The sequence below is a fragment of the Ambystoma mexicanum genome, chromosome 6p (assembly GCF_040938575.1).
Source record: "Ambystoma mexicanum isolate Mex_15411 chromosome 6p, UKY_AmexF1_1, whole genome shotgun sequence".
NCBI lineage: Eukaryota > Metazoa > Chordata > Amphibia > Caudata > Ambystomatidae > Ambystoma > Ambystoma mexicanum.
The window spans coordinates 324,074,693-324,100,693 of record NC_090935.1 but is presented as its reverse complement, the minus strand read 5'-3'; the positions used below and the strand labels follow the sequence as shown (position 1 = coordinate 324,100,693).

Below are 26,001 nucleotides of genomic sequence, written 5' to 3'. Positions count from 1 at the left end.
TATAACACAAACCAAGCAAAATGAATCCGAGCACTGTACATATAATAGATTAAACCAAATAAGTACAAGCAATAAAAGCTGTCTAAAAACATAAACAGTCGGATCATAAAATCACTTGCAAAAGAGTAAACCCAACAATTTAAAAAAACAGAATTCCATAGCCATGCTTGGAATGCTTTCCTGAATCTCAAATACTCTGGGATCGTACAGAGATTAGTCAGTAAATCATTCCAGCAAGAGACTGCTGCACCAGAAAAACACTTATTGTCTATATGGTTTGTAAGAAACTTTATACAAAATTACACAAATTCTATTATGTTTAAAATCCTTAACATTTGCATCATATAAAAGAAAAACTCTTTCATGGTAAACATATGACTGAATAAAAAAATTAAACTTCTAGTGAGAGGGCATCCAGACTACAAAGACTTTTGGATCCCCCCAAAAAAATGTTACATTTATTTGCCAAAAAAGATGGTGTCTGCAAATGTATTGCTTAGTTAACAATATCTAACAGCTTAAAAGTGATTCTAGCATCCTTTTAAAACCAATGAAGTAATTTTGCAAATGGGGGTACTCGGGTCAAACTTCTGAGCACCATAAACCAATCGTGCAGCAGCATGGACCACCACTTAAGAAATTGCGAGACCTGTCAGAATGGAATTTTCAAAATCAATTATGGCCATTGTCTACCCATGTCCTAAAGGGGTAGAGACAAAAAGGGCAGTGAAGCACAAAGTCTGAGCTTAAATAAAACTAGAAACCTGGAGCACTGTAGTGAACAAAAGGACGCCTGTGGTAAAAAATAAACTTAAAAATATATAGAAAGGTTAGATTAGCTGTGCAACAATTCTTTTGTCCCTGTCCCGCAAGCAAAATCTGCCCCAAGTATGGAAGAAGGGGGATGGGATGCAGAAGTATAAAAGGGGTTCAAGAGTGCACCTATGAAGTGTAAAGTAAAAAGGTTGCACTGCCAACAACCTATCTGCGCTTTTCAGAGAATGGGAAAACTGCCTATACAGTAAGAGGGTAAACTTTGTTTCCATGCACATCCCTCCTGAAGAAAGGTAGTAATGGTAACAATCACAGACTCAAATTGTTCAATGGTTCACCTGCACTGTGTAACAAAGTGCTCAATGAGTGGTAAGGCAAATCCAATAAGTTTCGGTTTCATTCTTTTAAAAAAAGCTATTACAAAAACGGGCAATTTGTGCTTACAGTCTGGGTGGGTTCCCTGTACAAATTTCACTCATCTTTGAGAGAGCTCCCAAATCTCTAGCCCAGTCTCACTATTCCATCATATTGGAAGGCAGTACAAATTCATTAGAGCTAGGGCACACTTACTGTCTTGTCTATCCATGGAGTAGGGAACAGTCAAGGGCTGGGGCCTCATCTCCCCGGGACTTTCTAGGGGACCTAGCGTGGTAATATTATCTGTGTCGTTTTTCCTCCAGATGACCATCTCGCAACCTTGACCTCACTCGACTGTCTCCTCACTTCTCCCTCCCCACCTCTCTTCCTACACTCCATCCCCTGATCTTATTGCACAGTCCCCATTCTCCTGCCTCCACCCAACAGAACAATGCTTTACCCTCCTTCAACCTCCTGCCTCTCGCGCCCTTCTCCGCTTGCGCTTCGACTCTTAACCCCCTCCTACTCCTTTCCACCATCGCACTCACTCGATGGTATCACCTTCTGAACCCACATCTTATCTACTCCTACAATTCCTCCGCCAGCTGCCACAGCCTCCTCTGGCCTTTTGATCTTCCTTCACCCGCACTTTGACCTCACCCATCCACATATCACTGACAACTGACCTTTTATGACCCTCACCCCCGTCTTGCCTAACATCTTCCATTGGCTACTCGTTTTAGCTCTTTATCTGGGCCAATTTCTGTCTGAGCTATCCCCTAGTAAGCCAGGACATGGAATTCTTCAGAAGGATGTCTAGACGACCCCCTTTTCAGCCTCCATCTCTTGCCGAAAGGCTATTCTACCAGGATTCTATACACGCTAACCGTGTGTGTTGACTACAACCTAATTCAAAGTCTATAAATGTATATGAATCACAGCTTAATTGGAACAGTCAGCATTCACAGATTAAATATTTTCTAAAGGACATTTTAGCAAAGCCCTACATTTGAATGCAGTACCATGCAAACTTTACCGCTGAGGATATTTTTTATAGCAGGTGGTGTTATCACTTGGGACTTCTTGGGAATGCCATTTGGTTGAAATGTGTTTTATATATTTTGTTGTTGGTCAACAGATTACAGAAATCGCAATAGCCTCTGTAAAGATCACATATCACAGACAATCAGCATACTCCCCAGAATTAAGCAATCTTGCAAAATAACTTCAGTTGGTGCTCTTTTGACAGCGTGAAGTTCAAAGTCTTAAAAATGTGGCGAAATATACCTTTCCTTCCTGGCTTCATTTCTCCTTCTTGATCCATCCAATACTCTCGGATATCGATAAGTACTTTGCCTTTGAAGTCTCGAACACTGACGTACCTCATTTTCCCAATCTAAAGAGGATAGGCAGAAATTAAAACAAGGTTTTGTGTCCGCAGAAGTAAATGGCAATGGGTTTAATTGCAACCAGATTATTTCAGACTAACAAAAGCCCACTGATGTGGCACTATTTAAGCACATTAACCATGAACAACGTATGGGGAATACATTACATCAATCTTACAAAATGTCAGTATCCTACTTTGGCTATTTTATTGACACAAAAAGCAATTTTCAAGTAGTAAACCAACATCAAATCTATTTTTTATCTACTTAACATTTCTGGCTTAGATTTGTTCAAATCAGTCAGCTTACCTCCACATAAGCTTTGTGTACTCAAAGATCCTTGAGTGAATATGTGTTGTATTGTAATAAAAGCATGGTGAGAGGGGTGGAGCCAGGATGTCATAAGAGCTCTGACGATTCAATGTATGTCTGAAAGATGGGTCATAACCGAATGTTTAGGTAGATTGTCCAAGTGGGTGCTACTTATTCCTTCATTTCACCTGGAAATATGTGCTAGAAGAATTACGCTAAAGTACATATCTAGGAGACTCATGAGTGCCACTTGAAGTGTACATCTTTTGAATACAAAAATATTCAACGAAATATAAGTTTAATACAAGCTAGTTGGACAGTGCCAAGAAGAGACAGTGATCTGACAGCTGTGTAGTTTGAAGGGTAGCATGCTGGAGAACTTTGAGGGATCCAGGGTGTGTTGCTTAAGAGATGAGGTGAACAGTGAGAAGGCTTGACTCTGGTTCAGTTATGGTGGCACCCGCCCTTGCAGTTTTTCAGAGGCTTGAGGACACCTTGTTAGGACTGTTTTTCTCAAGTCTACCAGGGGTTTTTCAAAACTATAGCTTACGGAAAACAAACTCAAACTGTTAATATAAGGCTGTACTACCCGAGGTATTTGGTAGAAATGACAGAGCAGCCAGGCTCATCTGAGGAGGGCGATAGGGCTGTAGATCGGTAAAAAGAAATGGTAGCATATATATGTTCCAAAGAAACACAGATAGTGATGTATTGTAAAAATAGTTTAATTTTATAAACACATAGGCAAATATAAATCTTTAGAAAAGTGCGTACTATAATTACTCATACAACTATAAAACCCAACAATACTTATGGTAAGCAAACCAAAGTATAAACCTTATTTAGAATAGCAATATGCAGTTCAAGGTGAGTAAAACCTACTAGTACCCGGCAGGAGGGGGTGTGACGGGGCTGGAGGCTGCCATCTTCCCCCGCCGGAGAACGAAGTAAGTGCCCTTCCCCCAGGCCCTCCTACACATTTGCCTTCCATTCCCCCCCGCTCCACCCCAACTTACCTTCTGCTTGGTTGCTTTACAGGAGCGGACGTGCTGGGAAATCTATCCCCAGTGCATCCGCTCCACATCTGCAACACGCCGCCATGGAGGGACATGTAGTCCCTTCGCTCCTTTCCATGGCAGCAATTATTTTTTTTTTAACTTTTAATTATTTTAAAAATGGCCGGCATGGAAACGGGAGAAGGGACTACATGTAGTCCCTTCTCTCCTTTTCATGGCGGGCATTTTTTTGTTTACCCCCCCCCCATTTACAATGGGCGCCATGGAACGGACTTAGTTTCCTCTCCATGGCGGGGATTTTTTGCTTTTCTTTTTCAGTTGCAAAATGCCAGAGCTTTTTGCAACTGAGAAAAATGCTTTTAGTACCCCGGTCTTACAGGCCGGGGTACTAATAGCAATAAGCTCCAAGTAGGGGGGGGGGGGGAGAGAACATTACCTCTGCAGGTAATTCCCCGGGGGGGAGGGGTGGGGGGATGCGATAAGGCCCTCGCAAGTGGGTCCCAGGGCATTTCCTGAAGCGGTAATGCCATCCCCCTGCTCGGGGCTAATTGCATGCATCTTTTAGAATGGCAGATTAGTAGACGTTTAGAAAGACATAATATAATAATTCATAATCAAAGAAGACAGCAGGGAAAAGGCACAGGAGTTCGGCTGTACATTCACCAGCAGGAAGTTAACAGAGGTGACACCCCCCCCTCTCTTCAAGTATCCTGGCCTCCCCCCGTAGGGTGAAGCCAGCGGGGGAAAGAGCATGAGAGTTTGGCGGGACTAGGAGGCTGTTTTACTTCCCTGTAATTAAGTAATGGAAATCGAGTCGGGATCCATGGATTGGCAGGTGAGCAGCCCCGATTGTAGTAGTATGGTTGCCATACTACCCATAAGCGCAGGATATTGACAGTGAAGCGCAAGATGGTGGAGGGGGGCCAGGCTCGTGTGTTTGTCTTGGGAAACAAACATCCCTCGAGCTCTACACGATTTACAGGGGAAGCTTATGCTCTAATTAAAGAAATAAACCAATACTTGGGTATGAACCATAAGATCCCCCCCAAACCCCCGCGGGCTAAATTACATACTTGGAGCAGAAAAAACACCAAGGCACACCTATATTGAAGGGTCTTAATGGTAAGTACCCCAAGAGGTAATGTTGAAGATATTTAAAGATGTTATATGGGATTTTTTGAGGTGCGGGGGACAAAGGATCAACCTTGGCAACTAGGTTGGATATATAAGAAAAAAAACAGTGGTTGTTCCCAACAAGTCAGTTAGGAACTCCCATCCCCTGCACACTATCCACTGTCTGAACATCAGACCAAACATTCAAATGGGTAGTCACTAATTCATATAAACCATTTGGTATAGTTTCAAACATAAGCAACAATTTGATATGCGAGGTTGTTATAAGAAAAACAATTTTTTTCAATTTTTCACCAAAACATAGTATTTTATTATACAAATGAAAAGCCCAGCGCGTTGCGAGTTACAAACTCTTCTTCAGGGGCAATGTAACAATTCTTCTCATTTCTAAAAAGTAAGGATAGAAAAGAACACATCTTAGTATATCATTTCTAACTTCATTTCAATATTCAAACAGGTATTTCATTACAAATGAACACATTTTTTAGAGGAGATGAACTAAGTTCCTCTTCTAATCAGAGGAGGTTTCCCCTACTGTGGTGCATCCTCAGGATAAATATGATAATTGCTCAATTTTTAGATACGCCTAATGGTCTTCATTACAACAGAATAATAAGTGAATTTAGCACAGTGCTAACAGGAGGTTGTAATCATTAAAAGAAATCATAACACTCATTCCAACCAAAAGAGTCTAGAGAGAAAACGGTCAAATGGTCTCGGTCTGTACAGTCAGTAGAAAAAACGGGGGAACATCACTTACCCCAACGGGTGGGTGTCTAGATTGAGATAAAGGACTAAAGGTGCCAATATTCATTCAGTAAATGATTCCTTAGGACATTTGCTCCTCTTATTGTTTGTTTCTCCTCCCACGCTGGGGAGGGGTTGGCATCTCAATTTCAAGCACTGGCACCCTGCCCCTACTAAGTTATGTCTTTTTCGAAAATAAATACACTTACGGATAAATCAGCTACAACATTGGCGTTTTCAGACGAAGAGGCCGTGAGGATCCTTGGACTTATTAAAGATACCAGCAAAGAACCCTTGGGCACGGATAACCCTCAAAATATAATACAAAAATTGGAAAGGTTAATCCGTAGAGGAATTTCGCAAAAACTTCATGCCACCACTTTGGCACAATATTTCAAATCCAAAAGAATACCCAGAGGATTAAGGATGTATCTACGCCCTACACTCTGTAAAGACAACTTGGAATTTGTCAAACGGTGGGAGCAAATATTGAATAAATGCTCATTAGATCTTATTCTACTTACAATTGAAGAATTATCAAAATCATTAACACAAATCAACCAGGAGATCGAAGAGATTTCTTCACAACTATCCAAACTCAAAACAGCGGCTGAACTAGGATCCATTTTAGAAGATATAAATAATAAACTTGACAACTACAAAAAGTAAATAGAACAGCAAAAAATAAGGAAATTCAGACGTGATACTCTTGATTACACCCGGGACATCGTTTACTCTTGGCAGGAGTTCTAGAATAACAAACTAACTTTACATCAAGACAACCAAAACCACGACCCACTAATAACACAGATAGCAGTGAAGTTACCAGCGGCGAGCTTGAGGATCGTCCCTCTACTAGTGGGGCTACATTACCAACAGTTGGAGTTACTCCAAGCGAAGTCCCTACTCCATCAATTGGGATTGTACCAACACCTGAGATTTTTTTAGGAGGAGGAGAAAAACCAGACGAGGGAAAAAGAAAATCCTGTCAGAAGAACAAACACTGAAGGAACCTTTAATAGTTAACATCTCTTCCAAATCGCTTTCTCAGTCTCAAATAGATACTCTAAACCTAGGTATCTCATTCATACCAACTAAAAATACAAGTTTGTTTGAAGAAGAGGTTAACCTTCTCAAACTTATTCGGAAAATGGAGTTGAAAGTCTTTTGATAATCTAACGACAGAAACAAGCACAAAAGAGAAATGTCCATATCTTGAAATGAAAGACAAAAGTCACTTTAATCCGCAAATCAATCACCCTCTGATAAACCTGTTCAAAATGAAGACTACGAGAGCACTTAAATGCTTAAAATACACTACCTCAAGTAAACAAAATATCAAAAAACACCAGTTGACAATTATTAAAGATCTTGCTGCGGATAATAGCATAAATATCAAAAAAGCAGATAAAGGAGGTGCTCTCGTCATTATGGACACCTCATTTTACAACGAAGGTTGCCTGAAACTATTAGCGGATAAAAATACTTAACTCAAACTTGACAGTGACCCTATTAATATTAAGGACACTATCAAAACAACCATTGAAAAATCTGAGAATGCGGATTGGATATCCGAGAACACAAGCACATTTTTGATTAACAACAATCCAGTAACACCGGTGTTCTATGGACTCCCCAAAATTCATAAGAATAGAATGGACCCACTGTTGAGGCCAATCGTCGCGGGTACAGAAAGCATTTTCCATCCTTTGGCAGTATACCTGGACACAGCACTGCAACCTCTAAGTCAAAAAACAGAAACCTATCTAAAGGACACAACTCGTTTTCTACAGAATATAAAAAACTTGAATTTGGGGGAACCTAACCTTATACTATTTACAATGGATGTAACTAGTCTTTATACCTAGATTCCTCACAACCAGGGAATTAATGCTCTCGAATGGTTCCTACTAAAACATGAGGAAGTCAAAATCCACAAAGGTTTTGCTATAGAACTTATTAACATCATTCTCTTCAACAATTACTTCAGATTCAATGGACAAATGTACTTGCAAACCTCAGGAACATCGATGGGGTAGCACCCTCATATGCGAATATATTTATGTATTTTATTTTAACATACTTATGTCCTTGACAATGCTATTTGGAAAGACAACATTAAGAGCTGGTTTAGATACTTTGATGATATCTTTGGCATATGGAAGGGTACCGAAGAAGAACTTCTGAAATTCTGGGAATATCTCAACAAGTGCAACGACAGAATCAAGTTGACGATGGACATTGGCAAACCATCAGTACATTTTTTAGATGTTACCATTGAAATCACTAATGAAGGTCTAAAGACACAAATATACAGGAAACCGACAGATGTTAATAGTCTCCATTTTCAAAGTTTCCATCCAAAACATCTTAAAGAAAATTTACCTTACAGTCAACTTCTCAGAGTTAAAAGAATTACTTCAGAAGCAGACAAACTGGAGGAGGAATATACTATCATGAAATCGAGATTCATAGACAGATGTTTCCCTGGAGACCTGATTGACAAAGCCATACTTCGAACAGAACTACAGAGCCGGGAGGACCTCCTGGACCCAAGAGCAAAAACGATGAAAACGAACTTAATCCACTCATTGACATACTCTAGTCAAAGTTTTCAAATTAAGAGGATTATACACAAAAACTGGGAGATCATTAAAACAGACCCACAACTGAACCACCTTTTTCCGGAACCACCAATGCTGGCGTACAAGAGGGGCAGAAACGTTCGCGATAAACTGTTTAAGGCAGAAAAACGCAAACCTTCCAAACAAACTGTTCTGAGCAAATCTAAAAATGGGACTTTTCCATGCCTTAATTGCCAACACTGCTCAAATGTGATTAAAGGCGATCACATCCGACATTGTAACACTGGCAAAAAGATACCTCTGAAACAATATGCTACATGTGATTCTAAAAATGTTGTATATGCGTTACGCTGTCCATGTGGTAAATACTATGTTGGTAAATCCACCAGGAAAGCAAAAGAAAGATGGACAGAACATAAGTCCAATATCCGCACAATAAATATCGAATCACCAGTATACAGACCTTTCAGAGATCACCAGCACACAATAGCACAAATGCGATTTGTAATATTGGAAGTTATACATCCACTCCCTAGAGACGGTAACTTAGAGAAATTACTATCCCAGAGAGAACTTTTTTGGATTCACTGCCTTGCCTCCCTCTCTTGACTGTACGTCCCAAGGTGGGCAGGATAATTAAAGTACTATGTCGATCTCGACATTTAGGACTTACATTCCCATTAGAAACGTATGACTTTATTTCACTTCTTTGTTTTAACCACGCTCCCCATTTACCTTGCCTTTTTTTGTCTTGGTTTACTATCTATATCTATTTTCGTTTCTGTTTACATCCATTGCTGTCTATTTTTTCATAGTTATTGGTCCACAGCCTTACATTTACTCTGTATACTCAAGAGGACGTTTTCCTTCGTTGTTTACTAATTGACTAACGCCATCACGTTTCCACGCAGGTGGCATCATAACGATGTTGGTGCTACCTTTATTATACACCCTTTCACGCATACGCGATGATTCAACAAGTCTGGCGCCACTTCATAGGATCTTGTTTATCCTACTCTAACACTTATGGTCATGCTCGCGTATGGCGTCAGCTCTATGACGCTGTGATTTTCTATCTTCGGACGCATGCAATCGCTTACTGCTGCGCATGCACCCCATTACGCCTGCGGGTATAAATGAAGGGCTTACATGGGAACAACACATCTTCCAATGGCGAGATGTGCGCTTCCATGGCTCCAACATTACCTGGACTAAGGCGAATATCCAAAGTATTTGAGGATCCTTGTTTTGACTATTTGGCCAACTTAATGAGTAATAGTGATAGAACTCATACACTTTTTCTATCTCTTTCTATCTTTACTTGCAGCTTTGTGCTGTTAGGAACCCTTCTTTGTACTACGGATTTCCAGTGGGACACCATTTTGAATGTAAGTGCTGACTTACTTTCTTGCATTCTACTTTTAAACCTAGGTTGAGCACTTTATTCTGATTATATTTTTTTTTTTTTACCGATTAGGTATTTTTCCACTATCGGACATAATGTCCTAAGGAATCATTTACTGGATGAATATTGGCACCTTTAGTCCTTTATCTCAATCTAGACACTCACCCGTTGGGGTAAGTGATGTTCCCCCATTTTTTCTACTGACTGTACAGACCGAGACCATTTGACAGTATTCTCTCTAGACTCTTTTGGTTGGATTGAGTGTTACGATTTCTTTTAATGATTACAACCTCCTGTTAGCACTGTGCTAAATTCACTTATTATTCTGTTGTACTAAAAATTGAGTAATTATCATATTTATCCTGAGGATGCACTACAGTAGGGGAGACCTCCTCTGATTAGAAGAGTAACTTAGTTCATCGCCTCTAAAAAATGTGTTTATTTGTAATGAAATACCCGTTTGATTATTGAAATGAAGTTAGAAATGATATACTAAGATGTGTTCTTTTCTATCCTTACTTTTTAGAAATTAGAAGAATTGTTACATTGCCCCTGAAGGAGTTTGCAACTCGAAACGCGTTGGGCTTTTCATTTGTATAATAAAATACTATGTTTTGCTGAAAAATTGAAAAAATTGTTTTTCTTATAACAACCTCGCATATCAAATTGTTGCTTATGTTTGAAACTATACCAAAATGGTTTATATGAATTAGTGACTACCGATTTGAATGTTTGGTCTGATTTTCAGACAGTAGATAGTGTGCAGGGGACGGGAGTTCCTAACTGACTTGTTAGGAACAACCACTGTTTTTGTTTTAAATTACATACTTGATCAATTCAGCGTGATCAATTCAGCGCCCGTGCCTGCACCAGACCTTCTCAAAGCGCTGCGCTATTAATTGAAACCCACATTTAAATTTGGGGGAGGGGACGCTGCTCAGGAAAACCTGAATACATGAGCCAAAAGAATTAATGACCCCCAATGGATAAAAACATTATGACCCCATCCACAAGTGGACATAACCCAAGCACAAATTAGACCTGCCAAATTTGGATCCGCATCTCACCAAGTTAATTGAACAGTCATCTTGTCCCTGAAGCTGGTGAGGCCAAACAGTGCCATGCCAACAATACAGTGTCAACACTTAGCTGTCCCCGTGCAGGTCCTAGCAAAACCAATGGGAATGGAGGGCGGTACGGGAGCAGAACATCGAATGGGTGGGTCAACCCATCCCAACCCAGTCATCTCCAGTAGCGCCAGGAACCAGAGTAGAACGGGGATGGGAGCAGTTTGCATAAGCGGAGAAATCAAGTCTGTCGGATGGGGTCACGACTACCCAGGCGCCCTCACCCCACACAAGGCTGAGGACAATGTGATGGCCTTACCAAATTAGAGGCACAACGGTCTGAAGAGTCTAAAAGTAGGGGAGCTGCCCAGACACTGGGATTCAAACCATTGACCAATAAGTCATCGGCTGGGGCTGATTTTGTAGCATGCGATTCCATCCATGCAACTCCTCCCAGGGACCGCAGGACACACTCTGGGCAAGGCCCAAGGAGAGGTATCCTGTATTTGCATCAAGTCCCCAAATGGTTCAGTAATCAACATGATCCCAGGGAGGCACTGATAAATAAAAGCCTGTATTGGCTCGGCACTGTGCGTAGTTTATTCGTATATAAGGAGGTCATTTCAAATTGTATAAGAGTTCACAATCTGCATTTTGACTTCAAAACAGACTACCTGGCTTGCGCTAATATCAATAATTCAGTGTTATCTGGGGAAAACATGCTGCCTTTGGGGAGACTGCTACTGAGGTGCTGTAGCAGAATAATGGGACAAGAAAACCAACAGCCTGGAGGAACTTGGCTGCTTGTTGGGACTAGAGTCTCGCGGCTGCCGGTTGCACACAGGAAATCCATGCACTTTGGATTAGGGTGATCACATAGTTGGCTCCCCAGCAATGCAAATTGCATGCAGTGGCAACTACAACACCTATACCCGCAGCATGCCTCCCAAATCAGAAACGTGAGGTTGTCAATATCACACGTAAACTGCTTTCCAATTATTTGCCTCTGATGAAGTGACTGCCCAGCATATTAGAGTGTTATTGGTCCCCTGACGAAGACGTGGTGAAACCACACCTACACGTCGAAACCGGTCGGTCCTGAAAAAGTTTTGGATATGTGATCATATTCCATTTAATAGCCACCAAGATCCATTCCAAAAAGACAAACATATTTTTGAATATTGTGTATTAATTGGTGTCATGAAATGTCTTTGTGATTGGTTTAAATGTGATTGGAGAAGAATTGTTGCTGAATGATTTAGGATCATTGGGCCTCATTACGACCCTGGCGGAAAGTAACTGACATGACCGCCATAGCGTAAATAGCGTTTCCGCCATTGCACGATGGAGTAAAGTGCGGCTAATTCTGACCCATCGGGCACGAGCATTACGCCATGCGGAAGTGCAAAGTCCGCGATGGCGGAAATGACCCCAAAACGCCCCTTACCGCCGTTGTACGCCGCCCTAGGTGCAATTCCGCCACCCATCTTAGCGGTCACCGTAATGAGCGGTCAGCGCAAATTACGGTCACCGTAAATATACGGAAACGGAAGTGAAAACATGGAGCCGGAACGGGAAACAGCACGCCGTACACCTATAAAATCAGAATCCCAACACAACCATTAAAAATCCGACCCTGAGACACATCCCAACCCGTTTGCCACCCCAGTTAAAAAATAAATATGGGAAAAGTTGCTAAAAAAGCGTGCGATCGCAAGCGGCAGGTCCACTTCTCCCATGAGGAACTCACCGTGCTCACAGAGACCCTCCAGGAGAATGCTGCCGTCGTCTTCTCGACGCAAATGACCAGGATGGCATTGGTGGCACAGCGGGTAAGTGCAGTGGGGACCGCACCCCGCAACCCACAGCAATGCAGAAAGCGATGGGACGACTTGCGGATACGCGTCCGGAGCATACTTTCTGCCAACCGAAACATTGCCACAGCTACCGGGGGAGGATCGGAATCACCCATCAAGTTGACCCCCTGGGAAGAAATCTGTGCCTCCACCATTGGAATGGAGAGCATAGAGGGAGTTGGAGGGATGGAGAAAGGAGTGCAGACATCCGAAGAATCAGGTAGGTGGCCCAAATAAAACAATGCTAAATCCACAATGTCCAATCATGTGAAGTACCATGTGTCCCCATAGTGCAATAGAAACACATGTCCAGGAGAACGTCCACATACATTGCCATGATAGCGCCCTTTAAAAGTCAGATTAAATACATAAATATGTAAAAATCCTAAAAACACCCTCTACATGTGCAGCATGCACACCCTAACTGCAGGCTGCAAAATAACTGCATCCTCAATCCACACAAAAATGAGACCACCTGCAAGGCCCTGACCCAAATCACCCTCAGGTACCACCCCAATGCATGTGATACATTGCCATTCCAATTTCCACAGACCCATAAATAACGCTCGCCCTCCTTTACTCCACCACAGGGTCCGATTCAAACGACGAGCTTCAGGACACCCCTACCAGCACACCTGCAAAGAGGGCCAAGACCAACGGCCAAAGACCCTCCACCTCAGCTGCACGGAGCAAGACACGGCAGCAGCACAAATCAAGTGGCAGCACACTGGAGGGGACTTCAACAGGCACCCCAGCAGCCAGCATGACCACAACAGCAGCACCACAGGTCCCCCCAATGGATGCCACAGAAGGCACTGCTTCTGGTGGCAGCAGCACCATAGGTGACACTGCTTTCATGCCAGCATGCTCCGACACAGAAAACGGTGCTGTTGATGTAGGACCCATCCATGACCTGTCTCAATCCCCCTGTTTGTTTCATCCTGTACACCATGAGGAAACCACGCAGGGGCACCCACAAGACGACGACTGGCCAACCCCCACAAGGCCTGTGGCAAGGCAACATGAGGTGATCAGCCCCTCTGTGACACCACCGCAAATGGGCATGGCCCAGCAGAGGCAACAGTCCCTCGAGCAGATGATTGTGCAACAGCAGCAACTGGCCACGCTCCTCAAGGAGCATGCTGCTGAATGTGGGGGTTCTAAGGCAGCCATTGAAACATCTACTGAGACACTTAGGGCAGAAATGGAGCGAAGTACCGAGACACTAAGGGCACAAATGGAGGGAAGCACCGAGAGCCTGAGGGGACAAATGGAGAGAAGCACCGAGAGCCTGAGGGGACAAATGGAGAGAAGCACCGAGAGCCTGAGGGGACAAATGGAGAGAAGCACCGAGAGCCTGAGGGGGGAACTGCATGCGACGTCCAAAGACGTATGTGGTGAACTTGCCGCTGTGCGCCGTGTGCTCACTGAGCTCTCACAAACCCTTAGGGACATGCATGGACGTGAGCAGGCAGAGACATCATCCGTTGCAAGTTCCGTCCAGGGCAGCCCCCAACGTAGATCTGGGAGGAACCTGCGCTCCACAGGCAGGGGTGCCCCTGATACCCGGAGAGGGGGCTTGCAATAGCGTCTGCCCACTGACAATGAGCATCTTTGGACACTGGTGTTCGGGGGAGGTAGGAGGGTGGAGGGGGTGTGTTGGGCTTTTTTGGGTGGCGGGTCGATTGGGTGTGTAATATTTCACATTTGCTATACATTTCTTCATATTCATCCAATGAGATGTGTGGACATTGATCTTTGTGTACGAGGCCTTTCTTGGCGTACAGTCCACATTGTGCATGTTCCAGACACACACAGTGCCACAAGTCCCGTGTCCATGTAACAGTCACCAGGCGTGAGTGCTAGAAGCATGCATCTATGAGATTCTGACGAATCTCACAGGCCTCCTGTGCCTCGCGGACTCCTTGAGGTGCTGCCACATCCCCACCCTCATGACCATCTTCAGGTGCTTGCAGTTCTGCGTCAGGGGGCATGGCCACATTTCTACGTACGCACATGTTGTGTAGCATGACACATGCCATGACCATCTTTGCAACCTTCTCATGGTGGTACAGGAGTGCCCCGCCAGACCTGCTGAGGCAGCGGAAACGAGCCTTCAGTAGGCCGAATGCCTGTTCTATGACTACACGGGTACGTGAGTGGGCATGGTTGTAGTCCTCCTCATGCTGGTTCTGTGGGTTCCGGATTGGTGTAAGGAGCCATCTCTTCAGTGGATACCCGGCATCACCTGTATGTGGACAATAAAGGATGTTTGTGGAATGACATTGCTACGTACGCATCCCCCCCCCTTCCTGCCAGGTCATTGACGCATCACCTACCCCACATTCTCATGCATTAAATGAGACTCACCGAGTAGCCAGGATCGGTGCCCTGCGTGTCGCTCCATGTAGCGTGGTATTGTAGAGTTCCTCAAGACCATAGAATCATGGGTTGATCCTGGAAATCGGGCACAACAATGTGTAAAGATCCTGTTGGAGTCACACACCATTTGTACATTGATAGAAAGATATTGCTTCCGGTTGCGGTACTGGACCTCCATGGCATGTGGGACAACCAATTCCACTTGGGTGCAGTCGATGGCACCAATGCAACCCGGTATGCCGCCAAGTGCATGGAATCCCACTTTTGTGTTTGTAATCTCCTGCTCCGAGCGTGGTAAAGAGATGTAGTCGTCTGTGTGCTTCAGGAGGGCATCAAGCACTTGGAATAGTGTCCGTGACAATAGTGGCTGTGAAATGCCATGCAACTGTCCGACTGTGTGCTGGTAGGTGCCTGTGGCCAGGAAGTGGAGTACAGACACCACCTTCAGTAGGGGTGGGATGGCGGTTGGGCTATCTATCATGCTGACAAGGTCAGCGTGTGTCATGTTGACAATGGCGGTTATGGTGTCCCGGTCCAAACGGTAGAGGGTGTGGATCTGCTCAGCAGTGAGGTTGAACGGATTAGCTCGGAGGCGTGGGATTGCGGGCTGCCTGCGTGGTGGTAGTGGCTGTGCTGGTGGGCCTTGCTGCCCCTGCCTTGCCCTCCTCCTCCTCCTCCTGCGTCTCCTCTGTGCGGCCGGTTGTTGTAGTAGTTGGTGTTCGTCTTCTTCTTGAAGTTGGAGTACTTGCAGTGCTATCAGGTCCCCCAGGCCCAACATCACTAGTCCTGTCGGTAGCATTTTGGAGTGGGTGTGGTTGTGGGAGGGGGTTGGGTGTGCAATTTATGTGTTTTCAGGCTGTATAGCCTCCACCTGTGGTGATTCATTCCACCTGTGCCAGCTGCAATAACGTTTGGGCGAGCACGTCCCGCACACAACGCTGCAATTTGACGCATGGCATCTTGCAATTACAATCATGTATTTAATCCCGATGGCAGTGAAATATTGGTTTATACGTTAATTCCGCTATGGTCCCATTGTTTCACATACTATATTTGCAGTCGCGAACAAACTTGTGAAGGGTCAGTGGAATGTAGTACTCGATCAACGGTGGACCCTTATGCAGCACTGTACCGACGTTCACCGACGGGCGTGGAGTCCCATTAGTGATTGAAGCCAGTTACCATTCACACACAGCCGCACTACATAGATGTATTTGTGAATTCAAGCGTTCACAGATGCCTTTTCGACGTGATGTTGCAAATGAGGAATTCGAAGGACAGCGCTTTTGGTTTTCAACTAGCGGCGAGGAGACGCCCACAGGTCTGACTGGAAATATAACGTTCTATTGTTGAATGCCCTTGGGACAGGGCCGATGACGAGAATGCAATGATTGATATGAATTGAATGGGATGCGCAATAGCGTAGTGGACGATAAGGCAGGACGTTCCCAAATACATGTTACTACACTACACTACAAATCCGGGCAGGAGCACAGTGGATTTTGCAGACTGCATTACGCACAGACTCAATGGAAATTTCAACTGTTATGTGAGTAAATATTCAGGCGTTTTTATACCGGGATGAGGGAATGATGAATGGATGCATGGACAGATGATTTAATTGAGAGTTTGCCATGTACATGGCTTTTTGGAATCTATCCCCTTCCCCTGCGCTATGTGATGCAAAGCTGCCATAGTGGGACCATCGTCTATCTGCCCTTGTTGAACCCTCCCTGTCTCGACGCGCCTTCAAACACTTGTGTCTATGCACGTTACTAATCCCATCTAATGGATTCTGTTTTAACAGACGCATGCACACAAACACTCGTTTGTAATAGTGTATTCACCTCGATTTGTATCGTTATGATTTGCAAGTGTTTTTTGGGTGAAATTAATCCTTTTGAGTGGGCTAGCATGCATATGGTTGTAGATTTAGTGTGTTGAATGAAGTGAGTAATACATATGAAGTTCGGATGCCCATACTATTATTTTTTTTTCATTTGGGTGACAGGTATCTCCTCCCCTTTTGCCGCTGCCATCTGTACGCCACTCCTGCAGATGGCTTTTACAGTCGACACCTGCAGCTTCGAGTTAATCAGTGGAGCACCATCACGATCTTATGGGACGATCGCCAATGGGCCACATGCCCTTACGCAGTACTAGTGGCTAGGAGCAACATATCAACCTTTCAGCTGGACTAGTGCCTACTTCATGGGACGGCCCTGCGCTTCTAGGCGCTTCCATGTTGCCTTTTTGAACGTAAATGTAGCCCCTGTGTACCATGAAGGTACAGGGCGTCACACAAGAAGAAGCTGGTCATTTATTGCGGATGCAGCCCACAGTAATGAAAATTATTTGGGAGTTTATGAGCAAATAGCTGTATGGGCTTGGTGATTTTGATGTGCATTAAATTTATATTCAGATATTAACCGTGTAGCGTTATTCTTTGCTAGTAATGTAGCATATTCCGATTTGTGGCGCGATGTATTGCGAGATGATCTGCATTGGGTTCCGGCTTCTGAGTAGAGTTGTGTGGTACTGTACTGGCCGCGTTTGCCTACGAAGCCCAGTAAGGTCAGGGATAGGGGCTGCCATTATGACTGTTTTTATGATGTCATGCTCAGGGGCGGGGGATTAGCTTTTGTGCAACAGATGCCGGTCAGCCAGGTGGATTGGTGGAATGATGGGATTATCAGAAAATGGCTGGTCACAGGTGCCTGTGTTTGCGTGCGTTTCTTGGAGGGAGACTGAGGTCAGGTCCATTGGAATTGCTTCTGTATTTGTGCCATCTGTGCCCTACAGCTCCCATTGGCCCCTCTTGAGATGAGCCTGGCTGCTCAGTCACTCTGCCAACTTGTGTGGTACATGCTTATGCTGATGGTTGGTTTGTCTACTGGCAAGAGTTCAGGGCTGGTGCAGTCTCCCTCAGGATACTGCTTTGAATGTTGATTTACACTGGTGGCAAGCGATGGGGGACTATTGTTGTTTTGTCTCATGGAATATTTCAGTTCATTTTGGTGTACTTGAACCTTCACATGCCTGTGCTGCATCAGTACGGCAATGGTGACATGCCAAATATGGATGGCCACTCACAAGGCACTTGGAGCCCCTGCATGCATTTGTTCGTTGGCATGCATGGGTGACTTGTACATTTCACTGGTTGCATGGTGTGACTACATTGCGCCTACGAGGAGTTGTGCAATGTGGGCAGGGAGTGGAGTACAGGCACTCAGTAGGGCCATTTACGGTTGGTTCGCGATGCCGTAATTCTCTCCATGGCGGAATGGTACTTTCCGCCATGCTTGATGGCGTTAAGTAAATGTCCGCTAGGGTCAGAATTCGCGTACCGTTGGGCCATGGCGGAAATTACGGTTTTGCAAGGCGCGCGTGCGCGTACTTGGTGCAGTTAGCGTTGGCGTTCACTACGGTGTCGCTAATGGCATCGTACTTTACGGTGACGGGTCATAATCGCAACGAGCGGTATTCGATGGCGGTATTACATTTCCGCCATCGTTTTTCGAATTCCGCCAGGGTCGTAATGAGGGCCATTGTGTGGGAATGATTGGTGTCATCAGCATTGTATAGCTGTGATTTTACCTGCAAACTAACTGTAGTGTATTTCTTTGATTCATTCATGATTTATTTTCATCAATATTCTAAAATATTTTTGATACTGATTTATAAAAGGATGTCCTCTGGATCTCCTTTCTGCTAATGTATATGTGGTAATTCCCTGTTCCAGAGAATGGGGACTTCCTGCTCTTCAGTATAATATATCCCTGTTGGGACAGGGAATGGGTTCAGTGGGCTAGAACTCAAAAGGGATTCCCCTTTGGTAGGAGGTTGCATTAATTGGAATTTATTTTGTGATTAATGTTTTAACCCATTGAATGTTTGTTGTTTTGCTATTATGTGTTCATGTACTTTCATGGCCCTATGGCAGAATAAACTTATTATTGAACCTAGTTCAAGGGAGCAGACCCAAATGGTAATAGCCTACAGTGTTATTCAGTTTTAAGAATACTATAGTTATTCCAACTCGGTTACAAGTTTACCTGGCAACCTTTAGTTATTCTATTTCAGAATGGATACACTTGCACTACTACCAAACAGGTAAGCACAGTAACACATGTAACTTGTTCTCCTTTCAGAATGGATACAGTTACACTCACATTTACTTTTCAGAACATAGTTCAAAGTTAAGTAAATAACTTGCAGGTAGCGAGTGTTCCCTGGTGTTGGTGTTGCAGGAAAACTCTGGATAAAGTATGTTTACTCTCTATTGAAGGCAGCGGTGGCACCATCAAAACACCCTCTCAGGAAGCGGACGGTCGTGGAGAGTGTAGCAAGAGTGTTGCCTGGTGTTCCTTGGGCTTCCTGGCTCTGGGCGTCGGAATAGAACCATGGGACGTGTAGTGGAAACTAAGCGTACGGCTGGGAAGTGTTAACTTTGCAAGAAATAATAAAATGCAACTCAGCTCACTATTGACCTGTCACTGACCCAAGCACTCACGCTTTGATAGGGAGATTTTAGTAATCACTAAAAAGCAACACATGGAAGTCAAGTCGGCAAATCCCCGAACGAAGCGTCAAGTCCGCCTGATGGCGGACAACACAAGAATGGCAGCCAGCCAAAAGGATACCATCGGTCCATCACAGGAAAGGGAATTACCAGTAAAGGACGCAGCCAGCTGGCAGGGAGACTCTGACAAAGGCATCAAATGCGAAAACCTAAGCAACATTTTCAAAGCAAATAAAACTGATTTTGCAAATGCACAGGAGAATTAAACTTTTCCCCAGACCTTTAACTCATACTTAAATGACATCCTGCAACAACAAAAGGGCTCGGATAGAAAAGGAAGTACAGCCCAAACACTGGGTTATAAACGCCTCGAAGAGACAACATTTTATGAGGCAAACAATCTGACGGATACAGAAATCTTGGCTCTCGAATTCCCAAGTGGGAAAATAGAAAAATGACCAAGATGAGCCTGTAAACGCCAGCAAGAAACAAGAATTATTTAACCTCCAGGTGCGAGTTTAAGGAACCCGATGGGGAAAATATATCATCTTGCTTTAGACAAAAACACACCAAGGGAAAAGAGGGCAACTCGGAAGATAGTGCCTGGGTGCAGGCACAAATCCACAAAACACAGAACAAAATCACTGGACAACAAGAAGCTGGCAACAGCTGAAATGACAGGAAAACTCCCTGCGGCACTAGCAAAATTGGTTCAAAGCACAGAAACAAAATCAGGTTTTACTAGCAACACCAGCAAATGCAAATTTAAGCCAAGTCGTACTAAGGAAATATTGAAACACCTACTAAATCCAAAGACATATCAAGACCGTATAGAATCACCTAGGAGAAGAAAAAAAACAATGAGCATCGGCCCTAATGCATCCCAAAATCAACAAAGTACTAACACTAATAGAGTGAAAAGGAGTCAACTCAAGGACAACTAAACGAATGCCCTGCAACATTCAATGACTGAAGGAATAACGAGAACTTGGTTTTTATTTCATCGCCATCTTCACTTAACAACCGTCTTTTCTCCACGAAATCCAAACCACAGCCGAAACCCATTAAACACAACTCCTTTCCAAACACACACTAACATGATTGCGGCCTCAAACACACCTTTGGCTCCATTCTGAAAGCTGTACAATTTGATTAATGAGAACTACAAAGACCAGGCAACCTTACTGGCAATGATTCATTCGAAGCTAATATTTATGGAGACTTTTAACCAGGTTACTCAACGTAGTGACCACCTTACTCCTAGTCCATAGTCCCCTTTCCTCCATACTTATGGGACATTTTCCGTCCTGTGGGACGGGACCACTTTGTAAAAAGCATCCAAAACTTTTGCAAATGTGTAGTCCTTCCTCTCTTTCTGCACGGGTCACAGCACGGGGCTGTAACCCCGTCCGCCTCGCCCATCAGTCCTTTTCTATCGCCAGGTCAGAGACCTCTTAGCAATAACAGAGGAACCTTATTAGAGGGGACGGCGGGCGGGCGTATGGAGGAAAGGGGACTATGGACTAGGAGTAAGGTGGTCACTACGGTGAGTAACCTGGTAATACTCCTACATCCCGTCCCCTTTCCTCCATACTTATGGGAGATTCCTAATCACTCCTTACAGGAACTATGGGTGGATGGAAAAACCCCTTACTGAAAAAGGTTCTTCAGCACAGCCTGACCAAACTGAGCATCAGATCTTGAGCTCATATCTGGACAATAATGCTTACAAAAAGCAGAGGGGGAGGCCCAAGTAGCCACCTTTGCGATGGTCTCCCAGGGGACATTTCTGAAAGGCAACTGCGGCTGCCTTGCCCCGCGCCAGATGTGCATGAATACCTTTAGGAGGCTTCAGCCCTTGGACGGTGTAAGACTCCGTAATGCAGGCAGCGATCCAGCGGGAGATAGTCGCCTTCGAGGCCTGCTTACCTTGTGGATTACCAAAAGGTCACCAACAGTTGAGAAGAGCTCCTAAACTCAGATGTTCTGTCCAGCTAGAATTTAAGAGCCCTTCTAACATCCAGGCAATGCAGAACCCTTTCTGCCTCTGAGGCGGGGTTCTGAGGCAGGGAGACTGACTGGTTCAGATGGAACTCAGACCACCTTCGGCAGGAAAGCAGGATTTGTCCGCAGGACCACCTTATCCTTGTGAAAGACCAAGAAGGGATTCTCCACCGACAAAGCCTGGAGCTCACTCACATGCCTTGCTGAAGTAATGGCAACCAAAAAAAAGACACCTTCCACGACAGGTGCTTGAGGTCCACCGTGGCCATTGGTTCAAAAGGTTTATGGCACAAAGCCGTCAGGACCACATTTAGATCCCATGTCGGGTGCGGACTACGAATCGGAGGATAAAGGCGCGTCAAGCCTGCAAAATGCCTCCTAACCACTGGGTTAGACAGAGTAAGAGCATTGGTCCGTAGATAAGTAAGCGGAAACCACCGAAAGATAAGTTCTGCATGACAGAACGTGAACACCCGACTGCGCTAAGTGGGATCCAAAGTACGGTACCATGTCAATTATAGCCCCCAGCTGCTTGTTCAAACACCAATGACAGAACCTGAGCCATTTGCTTCTGTACTGGGACCTAGTCGAGGGTTTTCTGACTGCCTGAATAATACACATGTTATCCGCAGACAGGCTAAGATGTTCTAAAGACTTGAACTCAGGCACCATGCCGCCAAGCTGAGCGATTGTGGGGAGGGGTGCCACAGCTGATGTTCCCCCTGGTGAAGAAGATCTGGGGTCACCAGTAACCTGATCGGCGGATTCACCGACAGGTGTTGAAGTTCTGAGAACCAAAACCTGGCCGGCCACCACAGGGCTATGAGTAGAAGAGAACAGTTCACCGAGTTATTCAATTTGCAAATCGTCCGTTGAACTAGAGGCAGAGGCAGGAAGCCATAAACCCTCATGTTGTGCCATGGAATCTCGAGAGCATCCCCCAGAGAGGAGGCTCCCAGCCCGCTTCTGGAGGCATACTGAGGAAGCTTCTTGTTTGCCGACGTAGCAAAGAGGTCCACTTCCGGAGTGCCCCAGCACTGGAAAATCCATGAGGATCTCCACCTTCAGCTCCCACTCGTAGCGGACCATCGTCCGTCGACTGGGAGCATCTGCCGTGACATTCAGCTGGCCCGGGATGTGTACTGCAAGTAGCCAGACCCCAGGAAGAACCGCCCACTCCCAAATCTGGATGGATGGGTCCATGACGGGGCGGAGGGGACTTGGTGACCCCTTGCTTGTTGATGTAATATATCGACACCACATTGTCTGTGCGGATATGGACCACTTTGTTGTCAATGATTGGTCTGAACGCCTTGAGCGCTAGGAAGATCGCCAGAAGCTCCAGATGATTTATGTGGAGGAGCTTGTCCTGAGGCGACCAAAGATCCAAGACCTGAAGAAGATCCAACGTCACACCCCACCCCAGAAGGGAGGAGTCCATCATGACCGTTACCATCGGGGCTGGGTCCTGAAACCCCGCCCCTTCTGACAGGTTGCTGAGAGACGACCACCAGTCCAGGTCTGCTCTCATGAAAGCCAGAATCATTATCAACTTGGAGTCCGGATCCACAGCCTGACAACAAGAACTCTGAAGAGCCATCTGAGTCCGCCTCATTTTGAGACGAGCAAGAGGAAGAGCCTACACGCACGAGGCCATGAGGCCCAGAAGCCTCTGGAACCACCAAGCCGACATGCTCTCCGACTGTGCAAACATCTGATACGTGGCCAACAGATCCACCATTCTGTCCCAGGTCAGGTACACTCTGCAGTCGATCGTGTTCCAGCAAAAACCCAGGAAAATCAAGTCCTGAGAGACCGTCATGGAAGATTTCTGCCAGTTCACCGACAGCCCAAGGTGGAACAGGAGCTGGAGGAGAGACTGAAGATTGCAGGTGGCTTTCAGAGGGCACGGGCTGCGTAAGAGCCAGTTGTCCAAATACGGATACACATGGATCCCCTGCAGACGAAGATAGGCCGCGATCACCGACATCTTCGAAAAAGACACGCAGCGCTGAGCTGGGGCCAAAAGGAAGCACTCGAAACTGGAGAAGCGGAGATATCTCCTGTGTGGATTCCAAATCAGACTATGCATGTACGCATCCTGAAAATCCACGACGCTGGGCCAATCGCCCATCTGCAAGGAGGACCATATCTGGCTAGGCGTGATCATCTTGAATTTCTCTTGAGGTAGGAAACGATTGAACTGGGAAAGGTCTAGGATGATGCGTAGGCCAGCCTGGTTGTGTTTTGGCACCATAAACAGCTGGGAGTAGAAGCCCTCCCCTCGCTCCCCAAGGGGAACAGGTTCTGTGCTCTGAGATCCAGAAGTTTCTGAATCTCGGCTTTAAGGGAGGTCGACCCCGACTGCTGGAATGGAGGGTTGAAGGGTGGGGTAGGGGGTAAGGGTAAGCGGAAGCCCGCCCGAGCGACTGACAAGACCCACCTGTCCTCGCTGATTGTCTGCCACGCCTCCCAATGAGACGCAATGTGTCCTCCCACCAGGGTCTCGTGCGAGCGCGGAGACCCCTCATTTTCCAGGCTTTTCAGTGGTGTTACCACCTGAAGAGGAGTCTGAGGAGCGGGAGAAAAACAGTCCGTTGCTGCCTCTGGCGGTTATTACCCGTAGGGGTATACACTCTGCGATATTTCCGGTCTAGAAACCCTCTAAACCCAGAAGAGGGTCGGCTTTGCAACAACGGTCTCTGGATCTTAAAAAGAGTTTTAACCAGGACGGACAAGGACTTAACTGTCTGGGTGCTGTCCTTCGATTGGTCAGCTCCACATCCGTTGAAGAATGGAAAAGCTCCTTACCGTCAAACGGAAGGTCCAACACCTTGTCCTGCACCTCCTTTGAGAATTGGGTGGCATGCAACCACGCCTGTCGGGAGGAATCAAATCCCAGCATAAGGCCCCGAGCCGAAGTGTCAACGCGATGAGCCGCGGCCTCCAGCAGATCCTGGGCCAAGACCCTGGCATCGGACAATCCCGCCTTAAAGTCTTCCAACTTCTCGACCGGAATGAACCCCTCGAACTCATAGACCTTTCCACATCCTCATATTCACCCCCGCTAACACCAGTTCTGCATTGGCCTGCCTGAGCTGCAAGGCCGAGTTAGCGAAAATCTTCCTCCCAAGGGAGTCAAGGAGCTTGTCCTTTCCCAGAACCTGAGTAGCCGTCGTAGAAGAGGATGCTGCAGGCCTGGACTGTAAAGTGGCCGCAGCCACCACTGTGGATGAGGGGGGCAGAGAATACGATAGGGCCACCTCTTCCGAAGAATGCAGCATGTATCGCGCGTCAATTTTCTCATTGACGAAAAGTCCAGTGTGTGGCTTTTCCCAGACCCTACGGACCTCGGCCAAACGGTCCTTCTGCAAGATCAGGCCAGTACGCTCCAAAGGAGAGAGGGTTAACGCCCCCGAAAGCACACCCTCCTGCGGAGCTTGTGCCTCGGGCACCGGAACATCCAAAAGGTACATCATGTCCAGTACCCGGTCATAAAAAGCTCTAATAGAGCGGGGCTGGTCCTCATTGACCTGATCGCCCTGCGCATCATCCGACAGGTCAGGATCCTGCTGAAACTTGTCAGTCACTGCCTTGTCCACAGGGGACAATGGAGGCAATGGCGAAATGGTCGGGGAGGCACTGTAGGCAAGGGCGGGGCCACTGGAGGAGCCGGAGGCGCATGTGGGCATATCTCCCTAAAAAGACAATTGAAATATTCCCTCATGGGGTCGGTACGCATGAGCATCTGAAATTTGCCAAAAAAGAGCTACTGGAGGAGGCCTCTCATGAGGAGGATAATTCCACAGACGCAAAGGGGAGGGTTGCCACACAGGCCCATCCCCCGAAGTGTCCACAAAAATCAAAGGTGCCGACCCCACAGGCAACGAGACATTATGCGGAAGGGACATCAGAGTGTTCCAGTCGTAAACTGGGCGAAACGGATGCGCACAAGGAATTTTATGTTCACCCACAGAACCAAGCCCTACACCTGAGGCCGATGGCGTAGTTGTAGGGGAAGCACCCGAAATGGCCGTCATGGTCGTGGCAGGAACGGCCGCCATTTTGCCATCACCTGAGGGGGAACTGCGGCATGTGAGGAAGTGAGGCAGGGGTCCCCGTCGATGGATCAGGGGTCTTAACTTTAGCCTTTACGCAAGGAACCTTGGCCGAGCCGGTACTATGAGGCCTGGAATGTTTTTGCGACATACCAATAGCCAAATTAACCTTCCCAGGAAGGACCTTGGCACTGCCAGTAAAGGAAGAACTCTCCTTCTTTGCCCCCTCAACAGTTCTGGCGTCGCCACAAGAGCGGGAATGGTGAGAAACAACTTTCACTGATAAGGCCTTGCCAGGCCTCTCAGAAATGTTGGTTACTTTAGCCTCTGTACGAGGGACCTCGGACCCAGGTCGAGTAACAGCCTTTCTAGCGCGGGCCTCGAACATCCGTTC

At 45.8% G+C, this 26,001-nt stretch overlaps 1 protein-coding gene across 3 annotated transcripts in view; it reads right to left on the bottom strand.

Annotated features, from left to right (window-relative positions):
* The window catches only part of SUB1 (SUB1 regulator of transcription), a 275,156-nt gene that overhangs the window by 45,332 nt on the left and 203,823 nt on the right, over positions 1-26,001 (bottom strand). For all 3 annotated transcript variants that reach the window (XM_069627084.1, XM_069627085.1, XM_069627086.1), the window contains exon 4: positions 2,419-2,527. In XM_069627084.1, coding sequence (XP_069483185.1) covers positions 2,419-2,527 — 109 coding nt within the window. The remainder of the gene's footprint in view (positions 1-2,418; positions 2,528-26,001) is intronic.